At 49.7% G+C, this 25,972-nt stretch overlaps 12 protein-coding genes across 12 annotated transcripts; 8 read left to right on the top strand and 4 right to left on the bottom strand.

The window, feature by feature from the left end:
* Nucleotides 1–1,323: 1,323 nt before the first annotated feature.
* N7457_007835 (homeobox domain-containing protein) lies at nucleotides 1,324–3,241 on the top strand (the record flags this gene model as incomplete). The annotated part of the gene is made up of 4 exons (XM_057178878.1): nucleotides 1,324–1,649; nucleotides 1,709–1,908; nucleotides 1,969–2,210; nucleotides 2,273–3,241. The coding sequence occupies 4 exons, from the start codon at nucleotides 1,324–1,326 to the stop codon at nucleotides 3,239–3,241; spliced, it is 1,737 nt and encodes a 578-aa protein (XP_057027264.1).
* A 994-nt stretch (nucleotides 3,242–4,235) lies between these two features.
* Nucleotides 4,236–4,988, bottom strand: N7457_007834 (phosphatidylglycerophosphatase; the record flags this gene model as incomplete). Its single annotated transcript, XM_057178877.1, has 1 exon — nucleotides 4,236–4,988. One exon carries the CDS (start codon nucleotides 4,986–4,988, stop codon nucleotides 4,236–4,238), a length of 753 nt encoding a protein of 250 aa, XP_057027263.1.
* Nucleotides 4,989–5,295: 307 nt separating this feature from the next.
* On the top strand, nucleotides 5,296–5,996 carry N7457_007833 (putative small nuclear ribonucleoprotein SmD3; the record flags this gene model as incomplete). Its single annotated transcript, XM_057178876.1, has 4 exons — nucleotides 5,296–5,352; nucleotides 5,479–5,539; nucleotides 5,664–5,793; nucleotides 5,891–5,996. The coding sequence occupies 4 exons, from the start codon at nucleotides 5,296–5,298 to the stop codon at nucleotides 5,994–5,996; spliced, it is 354 nt and encodes a 117-aa protein (XP_057027262.1).
* A 601-nt stretch (nucleotides 5,997–6,597) lies between these two features.
* N7457_007832 (adaptin-binding domain-containing protein) lies at nucleotides 6,598–7,924 on the top strand (the record flags this gene model as incomplete). The annotated part of the gene is made up of 3 exons (XM_057178875.1): nucleotides 6,598–7,405; nucleotides 7,469–7,786; nucleotides 7,845–7,924. The coding sequence occupies 3 exons, from the start codon at nucleotides 6,598–6,600 to the stop codon at nucleotides 7,922–7,924; spliced, it is 1,206 nt and encodes a 401-aa protein (XP_057027261.1).
* A 747-nt stretch (nucleotides 7,925–8,671) lies between these two features.
* On the top strand, nucleotides 8,672–9,820 carry N7457_007831 (uncharacterized protein; the record flags this gene model as incomplete). The annotated part of the gene is made up of 1 exon (XM_057178874.1): nucleotides 8,672–9,820. The coding sequence occupies one exon, from the start codon at nucleotides 8,672–8,674 to the stop codon at nucleotides 9,818–9,820; it is 1,149 nt and encodes a 382-aa protein (XP_057027260.1).
* A 196-nt stretch (nucleotides 9,821–10,016) lies between these two features.
* N7457_007830 (ankyrin repeat-containing domain protein) lies at nucleotides 10,017–10,274 on the top strand (the record flags this gene model as incomplete). The annotated part of the gene is made up of 1 exon (XM_057178873.1): nucleotides 10,017–10,274. One exon carries the CDS (start codon nucleotides 10,017–10,019, stop codon nucleotides 10,272–10,274), a length of 258 nt encoding a protein of 85 aa, XP_057027259.1.
* Nucleotides 10,275–11,319: 1,045 nt separating this feature from the next.
* On the top strand, nucleotides 11,320–12,514 carry N7457_007829 (uncharacterized protein; the record flags this gene model as incomplete). Its single annotated transcript, XM_057178872.1, has 2 exons — nucleotides 11,320–11,395; nucleotides 11,457–12,514. 2 exons carry the CDS (start codon nucleotides 11,320–11,322, stop codon nucleotides 12,512–12,514), a joined length of 1,134 nt encoding a protein of 377 aa, XP_057027258.1.
* Nucleotides 12,515–12,704: 190 nt separating this feature from the next.
* Nucleotides 12,705–13,308, bottom strand: N7457_007828 (uncharacterized protein; the record flags this gene model as incomplete). Its single annotated transcript, XM_057178871.1, has 3 exons — nucleotides 12,705–12,775; nucleotides 12,842–13,160; nucleotides 13,210–13,308. 3 exons carry the CDS (start codon nucleotides 13,306–13,308, stop codon nucleotides 12,705–12,707), a joined length of 489 nt encoding a protein of 162 aa, XP_057027257.1.
* Nucleotides 13,309–16,656: 3,348 nt separating this feature from the next.
* On the bottom strand, nucleotides 16,657–17,443 carry N7457_007827 (Hpt domain-containing protein; the record flags this gene model as incomplete). Its single annotated transcript, XM_057178870.1, has 3 exons — nucleotides 16,657–17,107; nucleotides 17,183–17,355; nucleotides 17,411–17,443. The coding sequence occupies 3 exons, from the start codon at nucleotides 17,441–17,443 to the stop codon at nucleotides 16,657–16,659; spliced, it is 657 nt and encodes a 218-aa protein (XP_057027256.1).
* A 4,085-nt stretch (nucleotides 17,444–21,528) lies between these two features.
* N7457_007826 (protein tyrosine phosphatase-like domain-containing protein) lies at nucleotides 21,529–22,351 on the top strand (the record flags this gene model as incomplete). The annotated part of the gene is made up of 3 exons (XM_057178869.1): nucleotides 21,529–22,013; nucleotides 22,085–22,224; nucleotides 22,278–22,351. The coding sequence occupies 3 exons, from the start codon at nucleotides 21,529–21,531 to the stop codon at nucleotides 22,349–22,351; spliced, it is 699 nt and encodes a 232-aa protein (XP_057027255.1).
* Nucleotides 22,352–22,863: 512 nt separating this feature from the next.
* On the bottom strand, nucleotides 22,864–23,225 carry N7457_007825 (uncharacterized protein; the record flags this gene model as incomplete). The annotated part of the gene is made up of 2 exons (XM_057178868.1): nucleotides 22,864–22,970; nucleotides 23,024–23,225. 2 exons carry the CDS (start codon nucleotides 23,223–23,225, stop codon nucleotides 22,864–22,866), a joined length of 309 nt encoding a protein of 102 aa, XP_057027254.1.
* A 1,318-nt stretch (nucleotides 23,226–24,543) lies between these two features.
* N7457_007824 (2,3-butanediol dehydrogenase) lies at nucleotides 24,544–25,853 on the top strand (the record flags this gene model as incomplete). Its single annotated transcript, XM_057178867.1, has 5 exons — nucleotides 24,544–24,627; nucleotides 24,704–24,737; nucleotides 24,791–25,039; nucleotides 25,098–25,664; nucleotides 25,723–25,853. The coding sequence occupies 5 exons, from the start codon at nucleotides 24,544–24,546 to the stop codon at nucleotides 25,851–25,853; spliced, it is 1,065 nt and encodes a 354-aa protein (XP_057027253.1).
* Between the last annotated feature and the right edge of the window lie 119 nt (nucleotides 25,854–25,972).

The following is a 25,972-nucleotide window of genomic DNA, read 5'->3' as shown; positions in this document are numbered from 1 at the left end:
ATCCTGTCAAGCGCTGTGTCAAACGCATGGACATCTATAGAATATCGTATACAAGATCGCGACTATCACATCACTGCCGGTGTTTCAGATTCCCCGCGGATCTCACGTGGATGCCGTTCGGCGGCATTTAACGACGATCAAGGTGATGAGGATGTTGGGATGTGGTTCATTTGACGCCACCAGTTTTCCATGACATATTTCTGCAGTAGGTGGTTAGGAGTTTGCCCCTGAGAGGTAACACTGCAGTTGGACCATCGCGCAAAACGTCACAGTAAGGGGAAAGGAGGCGCAAACTGCCCCCCCCTTCTCCCCAAACGATGGAGGCTCAGTCTGCGCCCTCATTGCTCCAGTCCTCGGTGACGCTGCTTGGGCACCTGCAGGTCCCAACGCAGGGGCCCAAAAAACCAGTTTCTGCTCTTCGGGCTCCATAATCTGGATTCTGGTGAATAACAAGTTCATAGCATTATTTGGTTGATATCCATCGAAGGCATAAAAATAGAGAAAATTAAGTAAAAGATCAACTAAAACAGAAACAGGCAAATCGAGGCCCTACAGAAGAAAAACAATGGGGGCCCCACGAGGTGCCAATAGTCGCAGTCGCTTTTAGCCCAACAGTCCGTACTCCGTAGTCGTCCAAGTTACTAAGTCGGTCCGGTTCCCCATGTGTAGTCAGCATCCCATCTCCTGATCCCGCTTCTGCCTCACCTTTTCGTGTTCCTTATTCTCTCCATTCTTTTCGTTCGTTTCGCTAGGTCGTTCGTTTCATTCTTTCACGACGACTCTGCCACTCTTTCCGCCTTCGTTTCCTCGAGAACGGTTTGCGCCCCGTTCCCCCCCCGCCCCCGTTGATCGATTCAACCCAGGCATATTCCATCGAACATCTGGATTATCTTGTTCCTATAGGGCGAATTTGATTCCCCTGCCATTCGTTACCAGCTGCCTAGGCCAGCCATTTTATTTATTCTCTCTCTTTTTTTTTTGCTGGACGCCTCTGCGACGCGCCCTTTACCCAACCACCCAGTCCCTGACGTGGATATCCTCGAACGCCATTTCGATCCCTACGCCACACTTCCATTCGTTTACATCTTTTACCTCTTCCCACAAGACTCTGGCGCCAGCGGCTGCTTCGAGTAGAATAAGATTTGCAAGACTCTGTTACCGCACCACGATCACACCCCATCCCATTATTTGTCGGCCGGATCGTCACACATTGCACCCTTTCTTTCCGACCAAAACTATATACGCTACCAAAAAAAGCATATTGAGCAACTCGAACACAATCCCGATTTCGTGTGATATATTTCTACCGTCCCACGTTACACTATGTCTTCATTGACAGAAATGCATTTCCTGCCAACCGGCGCAATTGCGCCCACGGCATCGTCATCCTCCCCTCCAGCTTCCACGCCCTCCCCGTCGACCTCGAGTGCGACCACGGCCCACTCCTCTTCCGCACGCCGACCTCCTCGTAAAAGCACCCTGACTCAACAGCAAAAGAACAACAAGCGCCAACGAGCCACTCAGGATCAGCTTGTCCTTTTGGAGGTCGAATTCAACAAGAACCCAACTCCCACTGCGGCTACCAGAGAACGTATTGCTTCGGACATCAACATGACGGAGCGCTCTGTTCAAATCTGGTTCCAAAACCGGTAGGTACCCTCCATCCGGGCTCATTGTTTGGAACTTCATGTTTACTGACCCAATATAGTCGCGCGAAAATCAAGATGCTGGCGAAAAAGAGCATCGAGACCGGTGAAGGATGCGATTCCATCCCTGAATCCATGCGACACTACCTCGCAATGCAATTCGACCCAAACAAGCCAGGCGCCAGAGACCCCTTCGGACGCGCAGGTGCTTACGGCCCGCCTAGCATGTACGCAAACGAGACGAACCCCTCTGGCAAAGTTGGTACGTTGAATAGCTATTTTAGCTCTGCCATCGGTTCAATTGACTAACTCCTGGAATTAGTGATCTCTCACTTCACTTGCCGTTCCCTGACTGTCGGCAGCTGGCGACGCATTGGACAGAACGCCATGGATTTGGTTGTTTTCTATTCCCCCGATAAAGCATGCATGACCTACTATATTAACAATGACGCGGCCGGTTATAAGATTGAATATCCGTTCTCCTACATCAAGAACATCACTTTGGAAACCGGTGACCCAAACCCTGGGTTGAATGGGACACCACCTCGCCCAGGTGGTCTTGTGGTTGAACTGAACCGCCCGCCGCACTTCTATATGGACTCTTCCAACTCCGGGGGTTCTACCAGTGCGGCGATTTCACCGAGGAGCAGCAAGCTAGCCAGATCATGGTTCATCACCTAGGAGGCCATCCCAAGGTCTTGAGCGTACAGCTTGCCAAGCTTGTGTCCTTGGAGTCCTTCCAGAACCGTCTGGCTTATAATAACAATAGCTTCGCTGTACCAACTGTGATGTCCCCGCCGTTCATTCAGCGTCCCGCATCTCAACCTAACCAGTTTGCCGCTCCCACCTATATGAATATGTACCAGGATAGCAACCACTTGGGCTTTAACATGCCAGCTGCTCGTGGCCACAAACGCCAACGAAGCCGTTCAGTACCTGTTGCAGTTGACATCTCTGCACTCCAGGGTCCCATGTCTTCCTTCCACGTACCGCCACCACCCCCTCCCTTCAACCACACCGAGGCAGGTATTTACGCGCCCATTCCCCAGTCGGTGCACCATCTTCCCACCGACCTCCGCATTGACACCCAAGGATATGGACTGGATTTCCGAACCAACTCCATGTCAGCGACGGGCTCGCCTCCTGGTTTCGCTAGTCCGATGTACAGCACCGCGGGTCAGGGCGAGTCCACACCAGTCGCCAGCATGGCCCCTCAGTTCAACATCCCCTTCGTTTCTGGGGGGTCAACCGATGCCTCAACATTGGACTCCCACGCACCATCTCCATACTCCAGCATGAGCCCTGCAGACCCATTGATTGCTAATCACTCGCCGCCTCTGTCTAACATGTCACACGCTTCGTCCGATATCTATGGTTTCTCGCACGACCAGCAGACCGGTTATGACGATAGTCTCTCGATGAATGATATGTACTCGAAGAATCATCTCACCTTTGGCGTTTCACACGACAGCCCCAGCTTCGAACTACCTATGCATGGCCTGCCGATTCACCACTCTCCTGGGTTGGGTGACTATTCCCATGACATGACCAACTTGGATGAGATCGACTCGCAGGGGATGCCTACCCACTCATGAATGGTACTTCCTCGGTGTCTTTGAGTTTGTGTTTCTCCTTTGTCTCTTGATGTTTCACGGCCTTTTCTCGAGTGCATGCGGCGCTTTATGCTTGTCGATGGGTTCTTTGGATTCTTCACCTCGGGAAGTTTTCTCTAATTGTCCAATTTTCGAGAGTTTGTTGCTCAAAATCCGGGCTTCTGCTCCCCCTTTTTATCCTTGCAGAAAACCCGGCTTTTGATGTCAGCTCTTGTTGGACAATTCTCGTCTCGCTGGCGATGGCTAGGGAAGCGATTTTACCTTGGTTTTGATGTGTTTCTTGCGTGACATACCCCTGTCTCTTGTTGTTCAAATACCCTTTCCATTCTGGGGCCGGTCCTAAGCGATTTTTGATCTTTATTTTTGTGCATTCCTGGATTTCCCAGTTGAATACAGGCACTTTCTTCTTCTTTTCTTGCCCGGTCAATTTACCATTTTTTTTTCTTTCTAGCCACTGACTGGGACTTTTTTTTATCATTTTGTCTATTTTCGATTTTTGATTTACGTGGTTATGCCAAACAGACCGACTTGCACGGCGACTCCATTCACCTCGGATTTCTTATTTGTTTTCTTCTTTGAGATTATTCGAGGAGTGTGGTGCCAGACCTTTTTTTGCTGACCTGCGCTCCTCCTATGGTTACGATGATCCATTTCCTTAGCATGGATCTTGGGTCGTTTTTTTGCACATGAGCTTGTCTTGTCGGCACCTGTTTGGGTCTGGCAGCCAGCCAGTGTCGATCTAGTGGGTTGCGCAGAGTTGTAATATCTTCTGCGCAACATCATTGAAGCAGGACGGCGCTGGTCTGGCGGTATACGAGTGTGGGGGATTGACATTAGTCTCTAAATCAATTCATTTTATATCGCATCCTGTTCCATCTAGATTGTCACTGTACTCCAGCCTGTATTGTACAAGGGGGGAAATGTCTAGTATTACACAAGGGTATCTTAATATCGAATCTCAACCCAGCATCACATCTTACAACTGCTTCTCCTTCTCCCACCCCTTTGGCAACGGTGCTTCAAATCCTCCTGTCCCCCGAAGGAACTGTTCAATCCAAACCTCCATCTTCTCCAGGATATTGCGCTCTGGCTTGCCAGCCTCCCCAATTTCAAAAACACCCTCCTTACACCATACACTCCACGACCCCATCATCCCAGCCATAAGCACATCGGTTCCCAACCGATCCCCAACAACGGCAATCTCATGAGACGACTCGACAACCCCGCGCTCCCGGAACCACTGCACCACCTCATCACCACAGAATGGCTTCTTCTCCGCACCGGCCGGCAGCCGGAAAACAGGAATGCGCAAATGCGCGAGCTGTTCTTCCAGTTCGCGCACCTCGCCGTCGAAGGTTGCGTGGCTGCCGGCGCGGTTGGAGACAATTAGGATTGAATCTGGGTTTGTGGTCTGATTGAAGGGGGAGGTTGGAGACGTGCGGAGAGAGGATAGTTTCGCGAGGATCTGCGGGGGGAATACGGTTGTCTTTGCGGCGCAGAGAGTATTATCTTTGTCGAGCACTAGCGCGCGAATCGTAGGTGTGCGCGGGGTCTTGTCTGGTACTTCCAGAACATTCTTTCGTGAATTGACCAGCTGCGGTCCTAGGTTCTCGGGGAGATGCGTGAAAGTCGGGATAGTGAGGTGTGGAAGGAATTGAGTCGGTTGTTTGAGGAGGGTTTGCACGGCGTGATTGAACCCGCGCAGGTTGGAATTGGGTGAACCGGCCATGCCGGAGAGTAGAATATTAGTGCGGAGAATTCCAGACGTAAAGGACTATTGACATTGCATTGCGCGGAGGTTGTTGGGATTTTTGAGGTTGTTTGGTCGGAGCCCAAAGCGGAGAGGATGAGCTTAGCCGCAAAACTCGCCTTTCTCTTAACCTCGACTCCGACCTCATCACCGTCCCACCATCCCCCCGCTTACAACCACCCATTGCTTTGCTCTCCTCCTTCTTTCTAAGCGAGGGAAGCTATCTGTGGTTATATTACACCTCGTCTGATCACTTTCGATCCTTGTCTGCCGTCACATAGTCAAAATGGGCAAGCTCACCTCCACGATCGGCATCCCGATCAAGCTCCTCAACGAAGCGCAGGTGTGTTGCATTCCCTTGTGTTATGTGGTTTGGATGAATAGCTGGATGAGGAAGATGCAATGAATTGTTGGAATGGAACCAACGTGGATTGCGCGACGCAGAGAGCTAACCTTGTTTTTTCAATAGGGCCATGTCGTGACGCTTGAGATCACATCTGGTGTTGTGTATCGGGGGAAGCTTTTGGAAGGTGTGTGATCCAGTGTTGTCTCAGCGTTTGGATGCGGCTGTTCAATTTCGAACGCCAGTTGATCAAATAGCTTGGGCAAGTGTCTGGCTTGCGCGATTCAATACTGACGTGCTTTTTCAAACAGCCGAGGACAACATGAACGTTCAGCTTAAGGATATTACCGTTACCGCTCGCGATGGCCGTGTTTCCCACCTCGACCAGGTCTACATTCGCGGCAGCCACGTTCGGTTCTTCATTGTGCCTGACATGCTCCGGTACGTTGGATCTGATATCCCTCTTTTGGGTCGCATGTTGCAATTTTGGAACTGTCGCCTCTCCAGATCAGTTTACTAACTTGCTTTCTTCTTCTAGCAATGCTCCCATGTTCCGTTCACGAGGCCAGCGCGGGCGCGGTGTCGGTTTGGCGCGTGGTAAGGCTACAGTGCAGCGTGCACGTGGCCAGCGCGGTCGTGGTTGAATATGATGTGAAAGAGACGAAATCGCAGTTTCAAGGCCTCACAAATTCAGAGTGGTTGGCGTTCTTCTTTGCTGTTTTTTTGGTTAGGGGATTTTCTTTTCGGGCTTCTTTGATCTCGCGAAGTCTTAAAATATCGGCTGGCATCTCATTTTATGGAATCCTTGCCGGATCACTACTCAATACATGAATCAATACCCGAAATTCTTCTCCTGGTCCTGGGGTCAATAGCCTCTCTATGCTTTGTCCACCAAGCTCTACCTGGCATGGCTTATCTGCTGCATGTTGTGGGTGTCGGCGAGCCTAGGCACATTGCTATAGCTAGGCGTAGCGAAAGATCCATACACGGGGATAATAAAGGACCTAGCTCGCTATGAGATCTATGCCGTAGTACCAATATACGACCCTGGAGGTTAGCTCCGTACCTACGTAAGTAGTGGCATCCGCTTCCGCAGCTTTTTTTCTCAATGCGGGGGACAGCTCGCCTTTCCAACAACCACCTTTTCCCACGAAACACCCTCAATGGATTAAGACAGGCCTACTTCTACTCGAGACCATACATAGCGATCCTCAACCCGCCTATTTCCGAAAAGAGACCACTAACATGGCTTCATCAATGCCCGCATCAGACGGCGCACCCAAGCCCAAAGTCAAGAACATCCCCAACCCACGGCGCCTCCTAATCCTCACACCAACATCCCACTCCATCTCGATCATCCCTCCACTCCTCCACGCCCTAACTGGCGTGCCCGTCATCGACCCGCCGCAACAACAAATCCCCTCAACCCCGCCACAACCAACCGAAACAACACCAACAACCACCTTCGCCGGCTACACAACCCACAGCCCCCTCCGTCTCGAAACAAAATACTACACCACCGAAGTACCCGTCTGGGTCGACGAGATCCCTCTCGCCCACAAAGCCGAAGCCACCCCAACAGCCGAGCAATGGAAGACCGACTTCCTCAGCACAGACGCCGAGATCGTGCGCGAGGCTGTCGGCGCTCTTGTCGTGTGCGCGCATACTCCCAATGATACAGGATCGCCCCCAACGCCCGAGTCGGAGGACCCCGCTGAGCGACACGATGTGCGCGCACTGCGTGACCTGATGCGCGGGATCGGCGCCGTTAAGGACCGCATTGATGAGGAGCGTGGTGGGGTTGGGGATGTTCCGGGCGTTTTTGTTTTGGTTGGGGGGAGGAAGAGTGCTGCTGGTCAGCAGAAGGCTAAGGGTCCGGATGCGGAGCTGGGGCTTGGTGTTGATGAGGATGATTTGGGGGGTGGTGAGATGGTGCCGTTCTCGGTTGGGTGGTGGGAGGATCAGTTCTTTGATATGGGGTTGTTGGGGTGGGAGGTTGTTGAGTGGGATCCTAAGGAGGGGAAGGAGGTTGAAACGCGGAATCAGTATGGAGGTGAGTTACTAGACTGAGATCTTGTGGTTGGCAGGTATGGTGCTGACTTTCTATTGTTGTTAGAACGCGAGGGTATGCCTCGCATCAAAGAGGTCCTGGAGACTCATGACTGGTCTATGACTGGGGGCAGTTCTGGTATTGATGATGATGCGGAACTGGATTCAGAGGATGATCTTCAGGATCAATTGTTAGGTCTGGGTGGTTCTCGCGGATTTGGCGATGAGGTCAGTCAATTAGAACGCGAGATGTTTGGTCTGCGCATGGCCATTGAGCGTGGAGGTGGCGATGGTGATGAAGAAGACATTGGCCATGATGATGGCGATGATGAAATTGATGTTGAGAGCATGGAGGCACTAATGATGCGCATGCAGGCAATTAGAGGTGTGCTTTGGTATTTCCTTCCTGCTATGATTGGCCTTCATACTAACTTGGCTATCAGATATGAGCTCGGAGCTGCCAGAAAGCGAACGGAAGCGATTTGCTGCGAAAGCTGTTCAGGATCTCATGCGCGAGCTTTGAGTATCCTTGTTATCGAGATAGACTCTCGACTGAATATAGAATACACATAACATACGGCACTACATTGATTTGCTACTCTATTCTTACTTTCCCTCTGTCGACTCATTGCGCGGATCAGCACGAGATACATACAGATCAAACTGTCCTAATTTGATATTATTCCTGAGATTCGGGCCTCCTCTGTAAAAGGCCATAAGACGCGATTGGCGACAAGTCGACAGGGCCCCTGCAAATAGTGAGTTTCAGATATCAGAACAGAGCAAGCTCTGAGGATGGGAGTTGTAGCCACCTGAACCCCCTAACATCTATCCCAGCACTGGGCACGGAGTACTCCGTAACGCTGGCAGCTATTTCCTCGGCGCTTAGTCGTTCTTCCCACCATGTCTTGGTCTGATTGGCCACTAGTCTGTATATCGTGTTTTCTTCGCCCCCTCCTCTAGCGCCTAATTAGTCTCGGATTGATGGCTATGCAGGTGATGGGCAGCGATATAAAGGCCTCCTCTTCTCGTTGCTTCTCGTCTTATGCAGTCCGCAAATTCTTCTGGTCTTTAAATTCCTGAATATACCATTGACCACCGCTCTTAAACCTCTCTTCGTGGGTCCTCACTAGGCTGGGAATTATATACCTCATTTGACTGGACTGGGCTGCTTGCTGGCCATTCTGCTCGGTATTGGATCCCACCGAGAGACTCGGAATTTTCGGAAAGAAGCCTCGAAATCCATGACCAAAGGAACTCTGTCTACAAGATGAAACAAACTTCTACACACAGCAAACCTTCACCAAGAGTGCTGACGCACAACCACTATGGTGTGGGATGGGTCTGTGCACTACCAAAAGAGCAGACTGCAGCGATGGCGATGCTTGATGAGATTCATTGTGACCTACCCAAGCCGAAAGATGATACCAACGCGTATACCTTGGGATCTATTGGAGGCCACAACATCGTCATCGCCTGCCTACCCAAAGGCAAAGTCAGCGCCAGTTCAGCAGCATCTGTTGCGATACACATGGTGCGCACTTTCCCGTCTATCAAAGTCGGCCTTATGGTCGGTATCGGTGGCGGTATCCCATCAAAAGTTAGACTTGGAGATGTTGTGATCAGTGCACCTGTCGATGTGTACCCTGGAGTTGTCCAGTGGGATTTGGGCAAGGCAGAAGCATATGGGAACTTCAAGCAAACTGGCGTGTTGAACACTCTGCCAAACTCGCTTCTTACAGCAATGACAAAGCTTGAGTCTAAGCATGACATGCATGCAAGTCAGATATCCCAATACCTGAATGATATGGTAGAAAGATATCCAAATTTGCGGGAGAAATATACCTGGTCGAGTTCCCTCAGAGATCCGTACATCGGGCAGACATCTGCGCATCTCCGGAACAGTTCGCACTCGGTTGCTATTATATCCTGGATTTGGGAGATTGTCCTATTTCATTTCTTATGTCTGTCGGGGCGGGCGATGCTTACTAGGGGTTCTGCAACAACCCCGATGGCAAGGACCGCAAATTCCAGCTTGGACAACACTGACAGGGGACCCGGAAACATACGTGTTCATTATGGTCTCATCGCGAGTGGAGATCAGGTGATTAAGGATGCTGTGGTTCGTGAGAAATTGAACAAGAGTTTTGATGGACATGTCTTGTGCATCGAAACGGGGGCCGCAGGATTGATAGACCACTTCCCCTGTATCGTCATCTGTGGAATCTGCAACTATGCTGACGCACAAGCCAACGCTGACTGGGAGGAATATGCAGCGGCTATCGCTGCGGCTTGTGCGAAGGAATTTTTGGAGTTTGTACAGCCGAGTCAATTCGACGGTGAGCGCTCTATGAAGGAGCTCCGGATTATGGTTGGTTCTTTCAAAGACTACTTTGCGGTTGCCGAATCATTAGATTAGAACATCGAGACTGTTTTAATGTTGAATTTGAAGACTAGGCTTGACAAATAAGAGAAGTTGGAGTCGATGCTTGACAGCGGTGCGAATCTCGATTAGAAAAATCACTCTCGTCCGACACCGCTAGTAGCTACCGTGAGCAGTTGAAAATGGATATGAGGGGGTGGCTGAACTGCTGCTTGGTAATGGTGCTACCATTATGTCGAAAGATGATTCTGATCGAACTATGCTATCTTGGCTAGCAGAGAATCAGTTTGAGGTAGTGGTGGAAGTCCTTATTGAGAATGGCGCTGATCTCGAGTCAAAAGCCGATTCCGGTCGAACACCGCTGTTGTGGGCAGCACGGTGTGCCAATAACGCAGTGATTAAACGGCTCTTAGACAAGGGGGCCAAAATGCATGACGAGGAAACTGCTACCGCTGTCCAGGAGTGTTTGGAGTGGTCAATGACTAATTGACTTTTATACGCTGATAGCTATATACTTGTCCGGGTGTTTGCGCTTACATGGCTTGTTATGAACAACACCAAATTTCCAGTCTAGGTAAGCTCATATCGCTCATTCTTCTCCAAATACATGATTTGCACACCTCTGATGCTGTGAGAGACTCCAACATATATGACATCAACGATGGATGTAGATCCTGCACAGCCACAGACAACGCCACGCCTCCCAACGGCTCGGCCCAATCGACTCGGGTCTATGACGTCAGGATATTCCAAGTCTGCGAAATAAGATATGGTTTGTGCCTGGGCTATCCTGGCTAGCCTATTGCTTGCACTATCCTTGGCTTTCGACACCTCACCTTTCCTCGCTGGCCCCCGAACACCGCTTCGTCATGCCTTGAGTCTTCCACCCGCCAAAACCTTGAATCCATACATCTAGTTTACGCCCTCTTGCCCGTCTCCCTCCCGATGCAACCTAGACAGACACAATAAGCAATTGAAAGCACAACACTAGTACCTGTCCACAGAATGCGTTTTCCAACTCGGAATTGTGCCCCTATTGTGTCGGCAGTGACAGGGAGAATATCACAATGCGGGGCCCCGTACGCCTCGTTGGGGAGACTTGTCTCTGCAGGGCGGAATACCTGGGTTGGGAATGGCTCAGTCGCTTCAACTAGGCATATTCATTCCTTCCCGAAAGCCATTGGCAACTGTGTCGGACCCAGGGCTTCTGGTACATTACCGACAACACAACCTGGATGCGCTGAACCAGCTGCATTGCCGCGACATTATCCTACATGGATGCAGACCCGGAGGTTCAGTAAAGTAGACCATTCACAAGTCCCGGGCGAGAATGAAAATGCCGAAGAGCTGCTTGAGAAGTTTCGTGTCCAAGAGCGCAATCAAGAAGCTCGGCCTCACAGAACAATGCTTGGTGAGGATGGCGAAGGGAAACACGTTCCCATTGGGGAGAAGTGGCCTCACAGAATGACCAAAGGTGCCGTCGTCCTAACTCTTTCCCATCGGATATCAATTGCTAATCTTTGAAAGCAGGAAAAATGCTGACGACACCCTCACGGCTTTTCAAATTGATCATTCCTTTAACAACCATTGGTACCCAGGGCCACGATAAAGGTATATCCTTGCTCGAGCTATAACAAATACCGATTGACCCTCGTACTAACACCTATATCAGAAATTGAACCCATAGCTATCCTCGTCCACCCCCAACAGCCACTATCATATCTAGAGCGACTGATCCAATCCGAACTGCCACCAATTAAAGGCGAAACCGACAAGCTACGCCCACCAGCCATATCATTCATCGCCCTCCAGCATGATGACAACGCAATCAAGCCCAAAAAGCGAATCGAGGACGAAATAGACCTCGACTCAAACCAAAACAAAGACAAAGACTACGTCCCCGGCAACGATGGCCTCGGCGGCAGCAAACCCCTCGGCGGCAGACCCACTCAACACCGCCGGTCTCGCCAGGAAGACGTTGAAACATACAGCTATCCACGGAATACAAGCGGCGATCACAAAGACGGCGAACCAGAGCGCTTCGTGCGCTGGTCCCAGGCCACAGAAGTGGGCGACTTTATTCGGGACGCAGCGCGGGCGCGCGAGTTCATTGTCACGATTGAAGGCGCGCCTTCGGGCCTGAACCAGATTCGTGTCGCGGTGCCGTCGTTCAATGAACGGACTTACTACCTGCGCATGAGACTGCGCAAGCTATCGCGACGTATCCAGACGATGGCAAATGTTAAGGAAGAGTGCGATGCGCTGGCGCATCGGGGTGCGCAGCGGGTTGCGATTGGTGGGTTTGGGATTCTTGCCATCTGGTGGTTGACGGTATACCGGTTGACGTTTGAGACTGACCTGGGATGGGATACTATGGAGCCCGTGACGTATCTGGTCAGTTTGTCTACGTTGATGGGGGGTTATTTGTGGTTTTTATATCACAATCGGGAGATTTCGTATAAGTCAGCGCTGGATTTCACGATTAGCACGAGACAGAAGAAGCTGTATCAGTTGCATAACGTGGATTTGCAGATGTGGGAGACTTTGATCGATGAGGGGAACTCGCTAAGGAGGGAGATCAAGAATATCGCTGCGGAGTATGATGCTGAGTGGAATGAAAGGGCTGATGAGCAGGATAAACGTGTGACGGAGGTTCTGAGGTCGGAACGTCGACAGAAGCAGGAGAAGAACCGGGACTCAGATGATAAGGACAGTGAGGACGAGGACTGATCTTTGTTATTTGCCATTTTTCTTTGATCTCGTACACGAAGCGTTCTATACTTTGCATTGCGCATTTACATTCTTCTCAGTCTTACTCCGATAATCCCAGTTTCATATTCAGGTTCATTGAGAAAGATAAATATTAAACAGACTGGATATGAAGCCGGAAAAAGAAAATCCCCGTAAGCACAAACAAAGATCACAACGTCCCGTTCCGCACAGGATCATAATATCCCTTCTTCGGCGCCGTCTCCTCTTTCCTTTGTTTATCTATAAGTCCCACCAGTCAGTAAGTCACACCCAAATAAGCCCAAGCCCAATAAGATTGATACATACCACCCTCTGGAGCCGACGCCCCTGCCTCCCCCTTCCTCCGATTCCGATTATTCCTCACATCCCTCGACCGGAAGACACTATACAACAACCACCCTGCCACCCAATTCGGCCCATACTCCCCATTCGTCGCGCCACGGTCGAATAGCCCGCGCGTGAGAGGCGCCGCATTCCGCCAGATCTCCTGGATCGCCCAGCGCTGGCAGTCTGGCCGGATGTGGTGCCAGAAGAATGGCGGGCGGGTTGCGGGGTCTGCGCGCACGTTGTCGAGGAGGTTAGAGGTATCCTGGTTCATGCGGTTGTAGACCATGATTGCTTCGTCCTGATTTGGTTAGTGTCGTTGTAATGTAGTTGACATGGGGTGTGCTTACTCGCATAGCGCGGTAGTATTGTTCATGGTGGGGGTCGTGGGGATTTAGACCCAGTGCGTGCATGAATTCTTCTTTGGAGACTCGGGGACCGACGGGCATGGTGTGTAGTTGTGTATAGTGCTGAGATGTATGGAGATGGGTTGTTGGGGGTGGATCTGCGAGTATGACTGGGAGTTTGATGCAGACAATGTAGGTAAACTGGGTTGAGATGAGGATTTGATATTGAGTGGACACAGAAGATGGAATAGGAAGCTGAAGCTGAAGACGTAACCTCGAAGCCCGAGCCAAAGGAAGACTTTATATCGCTCGAAGGCTATGGTCAAACAGAGCTTAACGGCGTGGAAAACACATTCAACGGCCGTTGCGAATTGCACGGGGCCGAAGCCGTGGCAGCCGATACAATCAGAGACGCTTCTCCGCCCGGAACGAAGCAGAGCGAACGGATCAAGACAAGAGAACAGAAAACAGAAACAGGAGCAATCGGATTGAGCGGGGAATTTTGGGGGGAAGATCGCAAACCCGCAATCAGATGCGATATAGCATAAGCGCAAGGATGTGGAGTAAAGGTGCAGGGGTCTGAAGAAGTTGATTGCCTCGAGACCAAGACATCGCATCTCCTGAAGGATTATTTATTGTTTCTTTGGTGCATGTGCAGGACCAACAAAGGGAGGAAGAGGGGACGAGCCAAGAGTGCTGCAGTTGGCTATTTTTCCTCCCTTCTCGTAGTGTTTTATTTTTTTTCTTTTGCTGCCCCGGTGCTGAAAATCTGGTTTCTTTGGGATAGAACGCTACCGTGCATCTTGCAGGATCCGCGGATGTCGGGGCAGTGGTACAATGTACTGTGTGTACGGTCTCACTGCACACCCGTTGATATACAACCCCGGACTAGGTCAAACCGCGAGCCGGGCGGGAGTTCGTTCGCTAACAAGCGCGTCAATGCAAAACCGTTGGGGGCTGTTGGAATTCAGGGAATAGGACTACGGGCCGTATTACGGCCTTTCCCAGTGGGGAGTATGTAGGCTGGGCCATTGGGTGGGCGGAGACGATGAACAAACGAAATGGCGTGGTTTAAATCAGCAGCCAGGATTGGGGAGAAAGGCAGACTGGGGTATTACAAAGTCTCCTATTCCTGTTCCCTGCCTCTTTCTTGCCTCTCGATAGAAGGATTGCGGGTCAGGGTGACAAGTCGAATACACCGAGACACTCACAAACAGAGTTATCGTGGACCCATCTCTCCCGGGTCGAGGACTGAGCGCGAATATGGCAGGCTAAGTGCGTTTTTGTATATCGAGGACAGCTTGATGAGGTCAAGTCTGCTATCCGAGACAGACAGGTAGGAGATATATGTATGCTTGCATGCAGGAGAAAGGGGTGTATCTTTCGAGGTCCGTTTGTTGTACATAAGAGTCGGATAAATGTTGAGATCCTGATCCCAATTAGCACCGGATACTCCGTACTCGGATAGCTTCTGGCCTCCTTGCCACGCACCTGTATGCATCCGTGAAGAAAATGGACACCGCTCTAGCTTAACAGTGCCAATGCTGGAAAGCTGCGTCCTCAGCCGAGGACGTGCATCTGCGGCTGTGCCGCTGTGTGGAGAAAGCCGCTCCGGAAAGGGGGCATTATAGCTGTACGTGTCGAAATTGGCGTCGAGGCGCCCTGAAACCCAACCAAGTAGCCCATACTACCTGGATTATCCACGACCTTCCACCCTTACATACTAGTGGGAAATCAGACAAATAAGGGACCTGTGCGTATCCGTCGGCTTGTTAGGGCATCCTGCAGACAAAAGGAAAGCGCTCGTTGGCTATGCTGTGCGACCCGCCAGACCGGATTCCAGCCCAGGATGCAATGCAAGCAAAGCTGACAGACCGAGGCCCAAAACGGCGTAGTTTCTCGCGTCTGTGTCGGCATGGGAATTCACACGAAGATGTTCGTTTATATGAGCGAGTAGCCGCGTTTGCCAGTGGGCAAGAAACCCGGTTGGAAGTTGCTTTGACTCGGTTTCCGAATTTCTCGTTTGTGACTGATGCACATGCGATGAGTTGCATTGGTTGTTGATTAAGGTTGGTTGAACGGGACAGACAAAGTGTTAGCTACTACTTCGTAAGGCGGTATGAGTCTAGATCTGTCGTTGAGAGATATTTCCGTGCAACAAGGTGCGTTCGTAACAGATGGCTCTGGAGAACCATCGAGGTGGGGTGCTCTATGAAGTGAAAACTGGTTTGACAAGTATCGACTGGTGATATCATAAAGATATATATCATACAGAGCAGATATGCGTCAGCTTTTGGCAAAAGTTCTATGTACTGACCAGATCTCAGCCCCTCGAAGCTTTCCCTCGTTGATGCTGGAATCCAACAACAGACGGCACACCGCACGCCAGGAAAGGGCCAATCAAGGCAGAACCCTTGCGCATCCCGGCTCGGAAACTGAAACTGCGTAGTCCCGCTGCTGCGCTGTATCATAGCACTGACAGTTGGGAGGTCGGGATTTGGTTGGGAACGCCACGGCCAAGTACGTCCGATGAGTGTCTACACCTCCTATGCCGGTCTGATTCCGGGATAAACAAAGTTTTCTGGGAAGTACCTTCGAAAGAACTCAACTGTTAGCGCGGTTCCGGAGCTAGCGATAATGAAAGATACTATCACTCGGCTTCAGAAACTTTTCAATATGCTTGGGCGTTGTCAGTATCGCATACTGCAGGACTCCAGTATTAGTTGACCATTCGGTGAGGCAATGAGCAGACGCAAATGCGGAAATGGTGGCAAAGTTCCCTATCATTTAGATGACATAGAAGGCAGTACCTGGGAAAGGGGGGGTTTGGACGAGGATGCAATTAGGTTCTCCAGGAACAAAGTCAAGTTAATCCGGGGACCCCAGAGGCCCACGCAAGTGGCTGAAGTGAAAAAAAGCTTTTTATGCGCCACATCTGGGCTTGCGTTCAAGGGTTGGGGTTTATTACTATATATACACATTTGCCAGATAGACTTAATGGGGATTTCATTAGGCCTTGTACAAAGCAGCTACCTGTTGGGATTTCGGTGTCTGAATATCTGCAATACCTACTGATGTGATCATCAAACAGAATCGCAGGTTCAGAGCAAAAAGAAACAAGGCCAAAGGCACTCGGATTTCCATATGTCGCTATTGTTCAAGACTCCTCGGATTCGTCACGATTCTCGCGCCTGCACTTACGTGACAGACCAGGAATATCCGTTTCCACACCAGTGTCCGGACGGGAAGGGGGAGATATGGCAGGGAGAGTTTGTTATGTACGTATCAAAGCAAAGGGGGAAAAAAGCCAGGCGGACGAGGGAAATCAGAGGGGAAAGGGTAAAAATGGGCAAAGGAGAAAAAGAAAAAGAAAAAAGCCATTTGCCATGCTCCATCCGTCGCTAAAAAGAAAAAGGGGAAGGAGGGATATCAACCAGCCCAAATGACCACTTATTGCGAAGACTCCTTGGCGAGCTCCTTCTCCTTCGTGGGTTCTTTGACCTCCTTGGCCTCCTTGGCCACCTTAACCTCCTTAACCTCCTTGGCCTCCTTGGCCTCTTTGGGCTCCTTGGGCTCTTCTTGGGGCTTTTCGTCCTTCTTCGGCTCCTTCACTTCCTTCACTTCGGGCTTCTCCTCTTCCTCCTTAATCTCCTCGCCGTAGTATCGGCGGAGGAGCTTCTCGACCTTGCGGTATTCGACCTTGACTTCATCCAGAGTCTTCTGGATGGCCTTGAGGCAGACCTCGGTATCCGGTTCGTCAATGATGCCAGTCTCGTCCTTGTTGGCGCCGAAGTGCTGGATCTTCTCGCAGCCGTCCTTCACCTTCACCAGTCCAAGGGTAGCGGATGAGCCCTTGAGGAAGTGTCCGAGTGCAGAGAGTTCATCAAGGTTCTTCTCATCTCTGTGGGAGAAGAGATTAGCGAAATCCTATCATTATGGCTGCCGGTGGACAGCTACAGGCAGTAAGCACACTCACATTTCCTTCTCCATCTTCTTGTAGGTGTTTTCAGCCTGATCGAAGAATCCATACACAATGCTCTTGCTGAAGTCGCGGTCCTCCTCATCATCGTCCATCTCGAGGATCTGTTCGAATGTGCTCTCGTCGAGGATTTCCTTGTAATCAGAGAGTCTGGGGGGACCCTGCTTGGCCTGGAGTCGAACATCAGCCCAGAACCCTTTTTCGACTTGGATAAGAATCGCTTACCTGGTCGGCCTTTTTGGTATCGGTTGGTGCCATTGCTGTGTATGTGTATGGAGGAGATGTTGAAAGAGTAGGGAAGAGGGTCCTAGTGTGAGGCGTAGATCGTCACAGTGGTGGGGGTGAAAGTGGCGTTTATTTCCGATCTGATGTTCCGCCAATCCAGATGGAATGAGGGGTGCTCTGTTTGCAAATCTCAGTTAGCCTTCACTTCATCCCACTGCCGATCCAGATCTTGGATGAGTAGAAACAAGATGTGGCAAATCAATGGTAAACGAGAGGTCCCGGAGAGCAAGATTCAACGATGATACAACGAGGACGTCAGAATCGCAGAGGTCTGCACACAACAAAGATCTGCACGCAACGCATATATCATCTTACAGAGCCAGCAGGGTGTTACGGATCCAGGCACCAAGGTAGGCTGGAAGCTGTCAACGGGGGAACGGTGAGAGGCTCCGGTAACTATGATCAGGGGACAAGAGGCTGAGGGTCGAGGCGAAGTACAGCCACCAAATTGAAGGATTGAAGTATCAAGTGACGCTGAATAGTGATAGGTGGCAGGAGACGGGAAAACCCAAGCCAAATCACAGAGGGGGAGGGGTAGCTGCAATATAGCAGGGATTTAGAGGGCGAGGAGGGGGAATATCCCAAGGAGGGACCGGATGTGGAGGTGATAGAGGTGTAGACCGGACACACAGGGCCATTCAGAGCATATACTCGAGCGTGATCCAGTCACAACCGTGTACACCATGACTAGCGCATAGCAAGAGCTGCAGCCCAAAGCCAGGGTCCCACTTGACAGTGCAAAGGGAATTAAACGAGATAAAAAAAGAATGAAAATCCAAGAAAATCCAAGAAAATCTCCCAGATCCGAGAGGGGCAAGTTGGAGAGGGTTCGGAAAGTTCATCCCACCTTTATTTTTTTTTTCTCTCAAGGCTCTGAGCTTGAGATCACCGCACCAAAAGAAGGGTATTCGAGGACAATCCAGCGACAAAGAAGAACCGAAAAAAAGGCAAACGAAAAAGACACGTGCGGAAAGGGGAAGGGGAGAAGGTTAAAGAGACAAGGAGGGGCGAAGAAGAGAGAGAGAGAGAAACGGAGGGGCGGAGAATGGCGTTAGGTGGGTAGGCTCTCACTTCCTAATCTATGGCCCCGAACCACAGGAGTGAGGAGGATTTAGGAGGACTTTGGGGATTTCGGATATTTCATTCGATCCAAATCATTATATTTCCTATGTGATCGAAATGCGATTTTATTTCTTCAAATCTGATCTTGGCGCAGCTCGGGGGAATCAGGCGCTGGGTATAGTATCACGTCGCTATAATCTATATGGGTTCTAATTGGACTTCGGCTTTTGGGAGACCGACTCCGTTATTTCCAGTTTTTCATTTCGATTATTTGTTAGTCTTTGCGCTAGGCTAAAGCCTCAAAGCGCAGTGGATATCGAGGCCACCGTTGATATAATAACCTTCAACCTCTATAGCTCTTTGCTTGACATATCGTCGATGAGCTTGAATTCTCGGCCATGAGCAATCGAACGATATATCTTGATACCTTAATCGAATTCATCCGAACTCTGTCAATGAGACAGGTAACCCAGTGGAGTACAACCGTGGGATCACTTCCTCCTGCTGGGTCCACCGGGGAGAAAAGAAACGAAATGAACGGCTTGACCCCTCGCCGACCTGCTGCAAGTGGGCATTTTGAACTGAATAGTACATGCTTAGTGGATGCCGATAGGGCGCAAAAAATACCGGGAAAAAAATGACACGTTTTATGGCCGCATCAGGCCGTGCCTATAGTATTGACCAGACCATGGAGATCTGGCAGCGGAAGGGAAAACCAGCCAAACGACATCATCGGGGCGCCGATCCCCAGCAAGGAACGTCATTGGGCCTGTCATTCCCAAACGAACCTCCGAACGGTCACACGCCGAACCGTTTGGGACGTAACTGCGAACAGGCGAGTGTCTTTTTTTTTCCTGTCCCTGGTGGCATTACTCCAAGAATCCTCCGTTTCCAAGGCTCGCTCTGCACTGCTCTAAAACAAGGAACAGCCTAAGGGGGGGAACCATTAGCGTCCTGGCGAAATTTTAGCCACGAAAACCAAAAACCAAAAAAAAAAAGGCTCAAGGGGGCAAAAGACGTAATCGTGCCGGCTCGCACAGCAGGGAAGCACGATCAACCTGGACCAAGTGTGCAATGAGGGCCTGAACCAGTTGGTCTGGACCCCCGAGGACCGTGTCTAGTAACTCGGGACACTGGCATTCTCATTGTGTGTTGCATGGATTCCTCATCTGACGTACTCCGTGACAGCGCGTTGAACGACCAATGTGAGAGGACATGGCTCCATGGTTTCCCTTTCTTTGCTCGAGAGGGGGAAAGAAAGGGGGGCCAATATTGCTGGGCTAAGACACGAGCGATTATGCTGTCACCGATGACGATGAATGTTTGGGTGTTTCTGTTTGATTGTCATTGCTTTTTTTTTCTCTCTTTGACCTGGTTTTAGTTTTGCATGGGGAGCCGCCGATGTAGAAGCAGTATGTTAATTGCAATTGAGGTCAATTCAGGCCGCTCTCACGAGCCCGCAGCTCTCTTCGTTTATATAGCGATAGGGGACATTTGTGCCTCTCTTTTGACCGTCTGGTTTTTGCGCGAAGTGGTTGGCTCCGGTACCCTGTGGACCAATCAGAAGCCACGACGGGAGCCATGACATCACCGATGGACCTGGAACTCAGCCCACTCGCAGCCTCTGATGTCATCCAGCGTAACGGCAAATTACAGCCATTACCGTGTACAGAGTACTCAGTACATTCCTTTCATACGGGAATGTGAGGTATACTCCATAAGTTGGACTGAGTTGTTGACTATTTCTGCATCGCATGGTGTCACTCTCATTTCATGGTCTCTGCTCACGTCATGCGGCATAAAGCTTAGAATACTATATACTCTGAACATAGGTGGCTTTTTCCAATGCCATGGAGAGCTTGGTACACCTCCAAAGGCTTACATACACCATAGTGATGCCTATATAAAGATGAGGGTTGAGACGCTATGGGCAGTTTGCATTGAGCCATGTACCGATGGTCCGTGTGCACAACGATAAGACGAAGATGCTTGTTGTACAAGAGACAAATGAATATTCGAGTTTGTCTCCGGCAATTCATGGTGTGCAACGGAGGAAGTGTCTGGCAAGTGGATTGACGAGGATCAATAAAGCGTAACTACAAATCCGTTATACATGCCTAGATATAGTTGACATCTGTGGGGTATGTTGTAGTGTTCAAGTGGTTCTACTACGTCCAATCATTTCATTGAAAGGCGACAACATACATACGTGAAGCAACTCCTCAAACTCATACCATCTCCGAGGGCCCAAGGAAAACAATATCAACGGTCCCTCAGTAATTCGCCTATGTAGCCTTTCAGACCTATCTGAAAACTGCTCCGTACTCAAGTCCAAAATACCTAGACCAACCCACATATGTCCCCTCTCAGGCAATACGAGATGGAAGGCGCTATTGACACCCTTGAGCAATAGCGCGGACTAGATCGTACAGCTATGCCCATCGGGGTCGGCTTATCCCTGGCAGCCAAGAGCGCGTCCCCCCATAAGCCATCCGCTTAGCTGTCAGCCTATGCACTCGACAACCCCAGGCGAATCACAGTATGCCTTCCCCTCGGCAGAGATCTTCTGAAATTGTTAACAAAGTCCAGGCTTGCAGAGAATTTGCATCCGGATCCGACACCCCGGCTACGGGTTATACTCGGCGCAGAAGGCGAAGACTGCATGGCTAAATCATGATTGGCCTAATAGCATATGGCTCCTAAGCCGACTAGACAGATCTGTCTTGAAGAGAAAGCATGTTCAAATCGAGAGATGACGAAAATCAAGAATATACCCCGGATCCCAAACACGCGTTTTCTCCACAACCGTCCCGATCTCGCGGTCCCAGGGGCTCCAGGGCTCTTCCAGAATGCTTAGTAACCAACCGGGGACCTCGGTCCATTTTTTTGTTGGCAGCTCCCAACCAAAATCAACCACAAATTTTTGAGGTCTTCACATACAGAGCAACAGGATCGCCAATTGCCGCCACGAGATTGAAGACACCACTGGCCTAAAAATGGCCTCATCTAAAGCAACCAGCGCATCGCGCTCTGGCCCTTCAGGCCTCACAAGAGCATACCTCTTCCTCTACAACACCCTCAACCTCTTCGCCTGGGGCACCTGTGTCGTCTACACAGCCTCCCTCCTCCCATCCCATGTCTCGACCAAGACTCTGCCCAAGGTCTTCAACCTGACCTTCTCCCCACTGCTGCTGGCCACGCAGTCCCTCGCCCTGTTGGAGGTCGTGCACAGCCTGGTGGGCCTCGTGCGCGCACCTTTCATGACAACTGCCATGCAAGTTGCTAGTCGGCTGCTGTTGGTGTGGGGCATCATGGCGCAGTTCGGTGGGGAGATTGTCGGCGCCGGCCGCGATACCCAGCTGGGTGACTATGCGTATCTGGGTTGTGTGACTGCCTGGGGTATTACGGAGGTTATCCGTTACGGCTTCTTCGCTATCACCTTGTCTGGAAATGCGGTCCCGAGCTGGTGGACTTGGTTGCGGTAGGTTTCTATTAAAATCTTTTTTTTAGTGTGGCTGCGGCGTTCATTGTACTGACGATCTTCATGTTTAGATACAACACTTTCTACATTCTCTACCCCATTGGTATCTCCAGCGAGTGCACGCTTATCGTCCAGGCGCTTGGCCCTGCTGGCGAGCTGAACCCGCTGTTCCGTTACGCTTTGATTGCCATTCTTGTCATCTACGTTCCTGGTACGTTGCTCCCCATCAATCATCAAGGACTTCTGGTATTGACTATTCATCAGGCTCGTATATCCTCTACACCCACATGATTGCTCAGAGACGCAAGGTTCTTCGCGGCAAGAAGAGAGTCGATTAAATGCAGCGCAGTCAGTCGCAGCAAAACCCACCGGATGAAGTGAAATATGAGAACACGACTTGACTTTATAGCCAGTGTGATATTCGAGAGAAATGCGCATGACTATCATCATGTTTCTGCTGGTGGTGAAATGGCCTTATGCCTGTATTTTATATTGAAAAGGATGAATTGCTGGCCCAAAATATCATAGAAATGGCCTTGCTATCCTAATTTTATCAATTAGCCGCAATCTGTGTCAATAGTTGAAGCCCTTCCTCACACTGTAACAGCTGCTACCGCTGTCAAATCCGACATATAAACTACATAATATATAACGGATCAGCCTAGTTTTGCAACAAAGCACAACATGTTTATGCTATCAGTCGCCAGGATTAAGCGAAAAATGAGAGCAACAACCTAGACATTCCGCCATTGCTATAGCTTGTGTTGCGCTATCAACATCTTAAGAGACATCAGATCTTTGTCTCTTCAACGGCTCCCTTCCTCTGAATGACCAAGGCGCTAAGCCACCACTACTGTAGCTTTTTATTTCCCACCTGAACTGGACGCCTATCACGCCTCAAATACACCAGATAACCATAACTGCCAAGCGCAATCAAACTTATAACGACGATGTTACCTTTTGGCATCGTTAGCTGGTAGTATCCCTAAAATAACGCTGAAGAGACTCACTGGCAAGAAATGCCCCAACCCCACCTGTAGCTTCCACAGTGCCCTTCACCAAGTGCTGCAACATCTTAGGGATGCCAGCGAACAAGTCAACGACAGCGACGAAGAACTGATACACCGTGTGCAGCGCGCTCTTGGCCACTGAGAATATTACCTCGAAAACAGAAGTAATGAGATCTTTGATGGAAGTGATAATCGATGCCATAGTTGTGGAGATCGGCTCGTCAAGAACTTTCACGTTTGAGGATTAGAGTGAAGAGTAGAGATATGCATGGAAAGAGATTGGGTTGGATTTCAAATGGGAGCTAGTAACCAGTGGCCAGGTATTTCTACGAAGACTAGGTAGAGTTTGACGTGATGACGAAGGCTGTATACAATTGAAAATCTATGGAGAGTGGCTTAGTGGTGAGTATAACTGGTACAAAGCAAGATTGGGAACAATTGGTTGTCCCGGGTTCTTGTTTTCGCCTCCAGGGCTCTGTCCCCGGTTTAGTGATCGTTGATGACGTACGAGTATAATCGACTTGAGGATTTCTTTCAGATCAGGTAGGATCATATCCTACAGCAGAGGTTAGAGCATACAACATATAAGCAGACTCTTAAAGACGATATTCGAATGGTATATCTATATCTATGACGTCATCGTTATAGTTGCGAGACTGAGACGAAAGCCTGCCATTGAGTAGAAATGGATAAAGAAATACAGGTTTACAGACTATATGCTCAGAAGGAGCTGCTCCTAGAGGCAAACGGAGGAGTTTTATTTACAAGTTTGGTGCCTGATCAAGACCATAAGCCATCACAGTATATTGTTAGCGAGGGAATTTTCTGCCGTACCCCTGGAGTGCGCATTTGATCATCTATAACGAGTTATCAGCTAGCCAAATTGGGCATGAATTTTTCAAACCCCATAGTCTGGCGGGGAATCAAAGTTAACCCGCAGGTGGATCTACAATGGATCGGACATTAGCTCCCCTCGGCAGATCAACCTGTCAAATGTCGGATGATCCATTTTGATATCAAAGATAAGACATTGAGATCATCTCGCGTTGTGATCCTGAACAAGTTTAAATTGTTACTGATGTGTTTAATGGTAAGAATGCGCACGGACGAGGGCAATGCAGATTCTACATGTTGCATTGCGCAAGGCTTATGTCCTTCCAAGATTGATATTGCCATATTATCAAGATATATCCCTGCCTAGCCTGAGTCATTTTCGAACACATGATACATAATTTCTTGAATTGAGAAGTTAACTATCCAGCTAGACACGCAAACTAGATCTTCCCCGCGAATGACCAACTTTCCTTTTTAGGCAATACCGGGTCGTTTCTCGGCATGCGTCATATTCTCTACACGCTTCCCATCTCTATCGCGCATCTTTTATATGTCCCAGGGACGCAATTCGAAATATTCGCGTCTTTGACATATTCTACTGAAACTTGCTTAATCTCGAAACACATCTTATTTTTACTACAAATCTGAATGAATCTTTCTGCGCTACACCCAAGAACGAAGCCACAATGCTGGCAGCCCGATTCCATGGACGAGAGGATATTCGCCTCGATAAAGTGGAGGAGCCGAAATGTGGAAAGGGTGAAGTCAAGGTACATGATCTGTCTGGGCCTGTCGCATAGCTTCTCGCACAAGTACCTGAATCCGAACTAACAGCATACCCCACAGATGAAACCAGCCTTTGTTGGACTTTGTGGTAGTGGTAAGCGTACCATATATATGTGTGCACGTTTGGTAGCATACTAATGGTGAAAGACCTCCACGAGTATACAGCTGGTCCTGTTCTCATTCCCGAAACTCCGCATCCCATTACGGGCTCCAAATACCCTGTCACTATGGGTCATGAATTCAGTGGCATTGTTGAGGAGGTTGGCGACGATATAAACTATCTCTCTGCCGGTCAAAGGGTAGTGGTTCGACCGACCATCTTCGACCGAACTTGTTCATCCTGCAAAAAGGGGATTGAGCATTGCTGCGAGAACATTGGGTTTATTGGTTTAAGTGGTACGTATCTCATTGACAAGGCAGCCACAGAATTCTTGCTAACACAAACTACTAAAAGGATATGGAGGTGGTTTGGCCGAGCATATTGTCGCTCCCGTCGAACACTTCTATCCTATTCCAAACAACGTCTCCCTTGAATCAGCAGCTTTGGTGGAGCCTCTCGCAGTAGCTTGGCATGCGGTCAACATCTCCCCTTTCAAGCCTGGTGACAATGTTCTAATTGTGGGTGGCGGTCCAATCGGTATAGGCATTGTACAAGTACTCAAAGTACAAGGTGCCAAGTCAATCATGGTAGTTGAGCCCACGGAAAACCGCAAGCAATTGGCTCAAGACCTCGGCGCGACATACTTACTTGATCCCCAGAAAGTCGATGTCCCGGAGATGGTGCATCAACTGACCAATGACATAGGCGCCGATGTTCTCTTCGACACCGCCGGTGTGGAGATAGCACTAGACGGGGCAATATCAGCATGTCGTATCCATGGGACGATCGTGAATATTGCAGTATGGGAGAAGAAACCCGCTGTTGATGTGAATGACTTAATGTACAAGGAACTGAACTATATGGGAGCAGCTCTCTATGATGAGGCATCTTTCAAAGATGTGATCAAAGCCATAAGCTACGGTCAGTTTGGACTTTCAGATATTGCACCCTAGTTCCCAAGATATTGATCCCTCTCCAGGTCAATTGAAACCCGATGAGATGGTCACTTCAACCATAAAACTGAGCGAGGTGGTGGAAAAAGGATTCAAGGCTTTAATTGAGCATCGGGATCAGCATTGCAAGATCCTGGTCGATATGCAGAATTCGTGAGAGCCCAGGCTGAGCTACGTGTTCTTAATCTTTTATATACTCTGAGGGTCACCCCAATGTAGTTCAGTAGTTGATAGTATTTTTCTTGTTCTGCAATTGTAGACATCTTTGTGTTGAGA

Source organism: Penicillium paradoxum, assembly GCF_028828445.1.
Source record: "Penicillium paradoxum strain IBT 22861 chromosome Unknown utg000007l_segment0_segment0, whole genome shotgun sequence".
NCBI lineage: Eukaryota > Fungi > Ascomycota > Eurotiomycetes > Eurotiales > Aspergillaceae > Penicillium > Penicillium paradoxum.
Note: the sequence above shows the minus strand (reverse complement) of the source record. Positions and strands in the feature narration are given on the sequence as shown.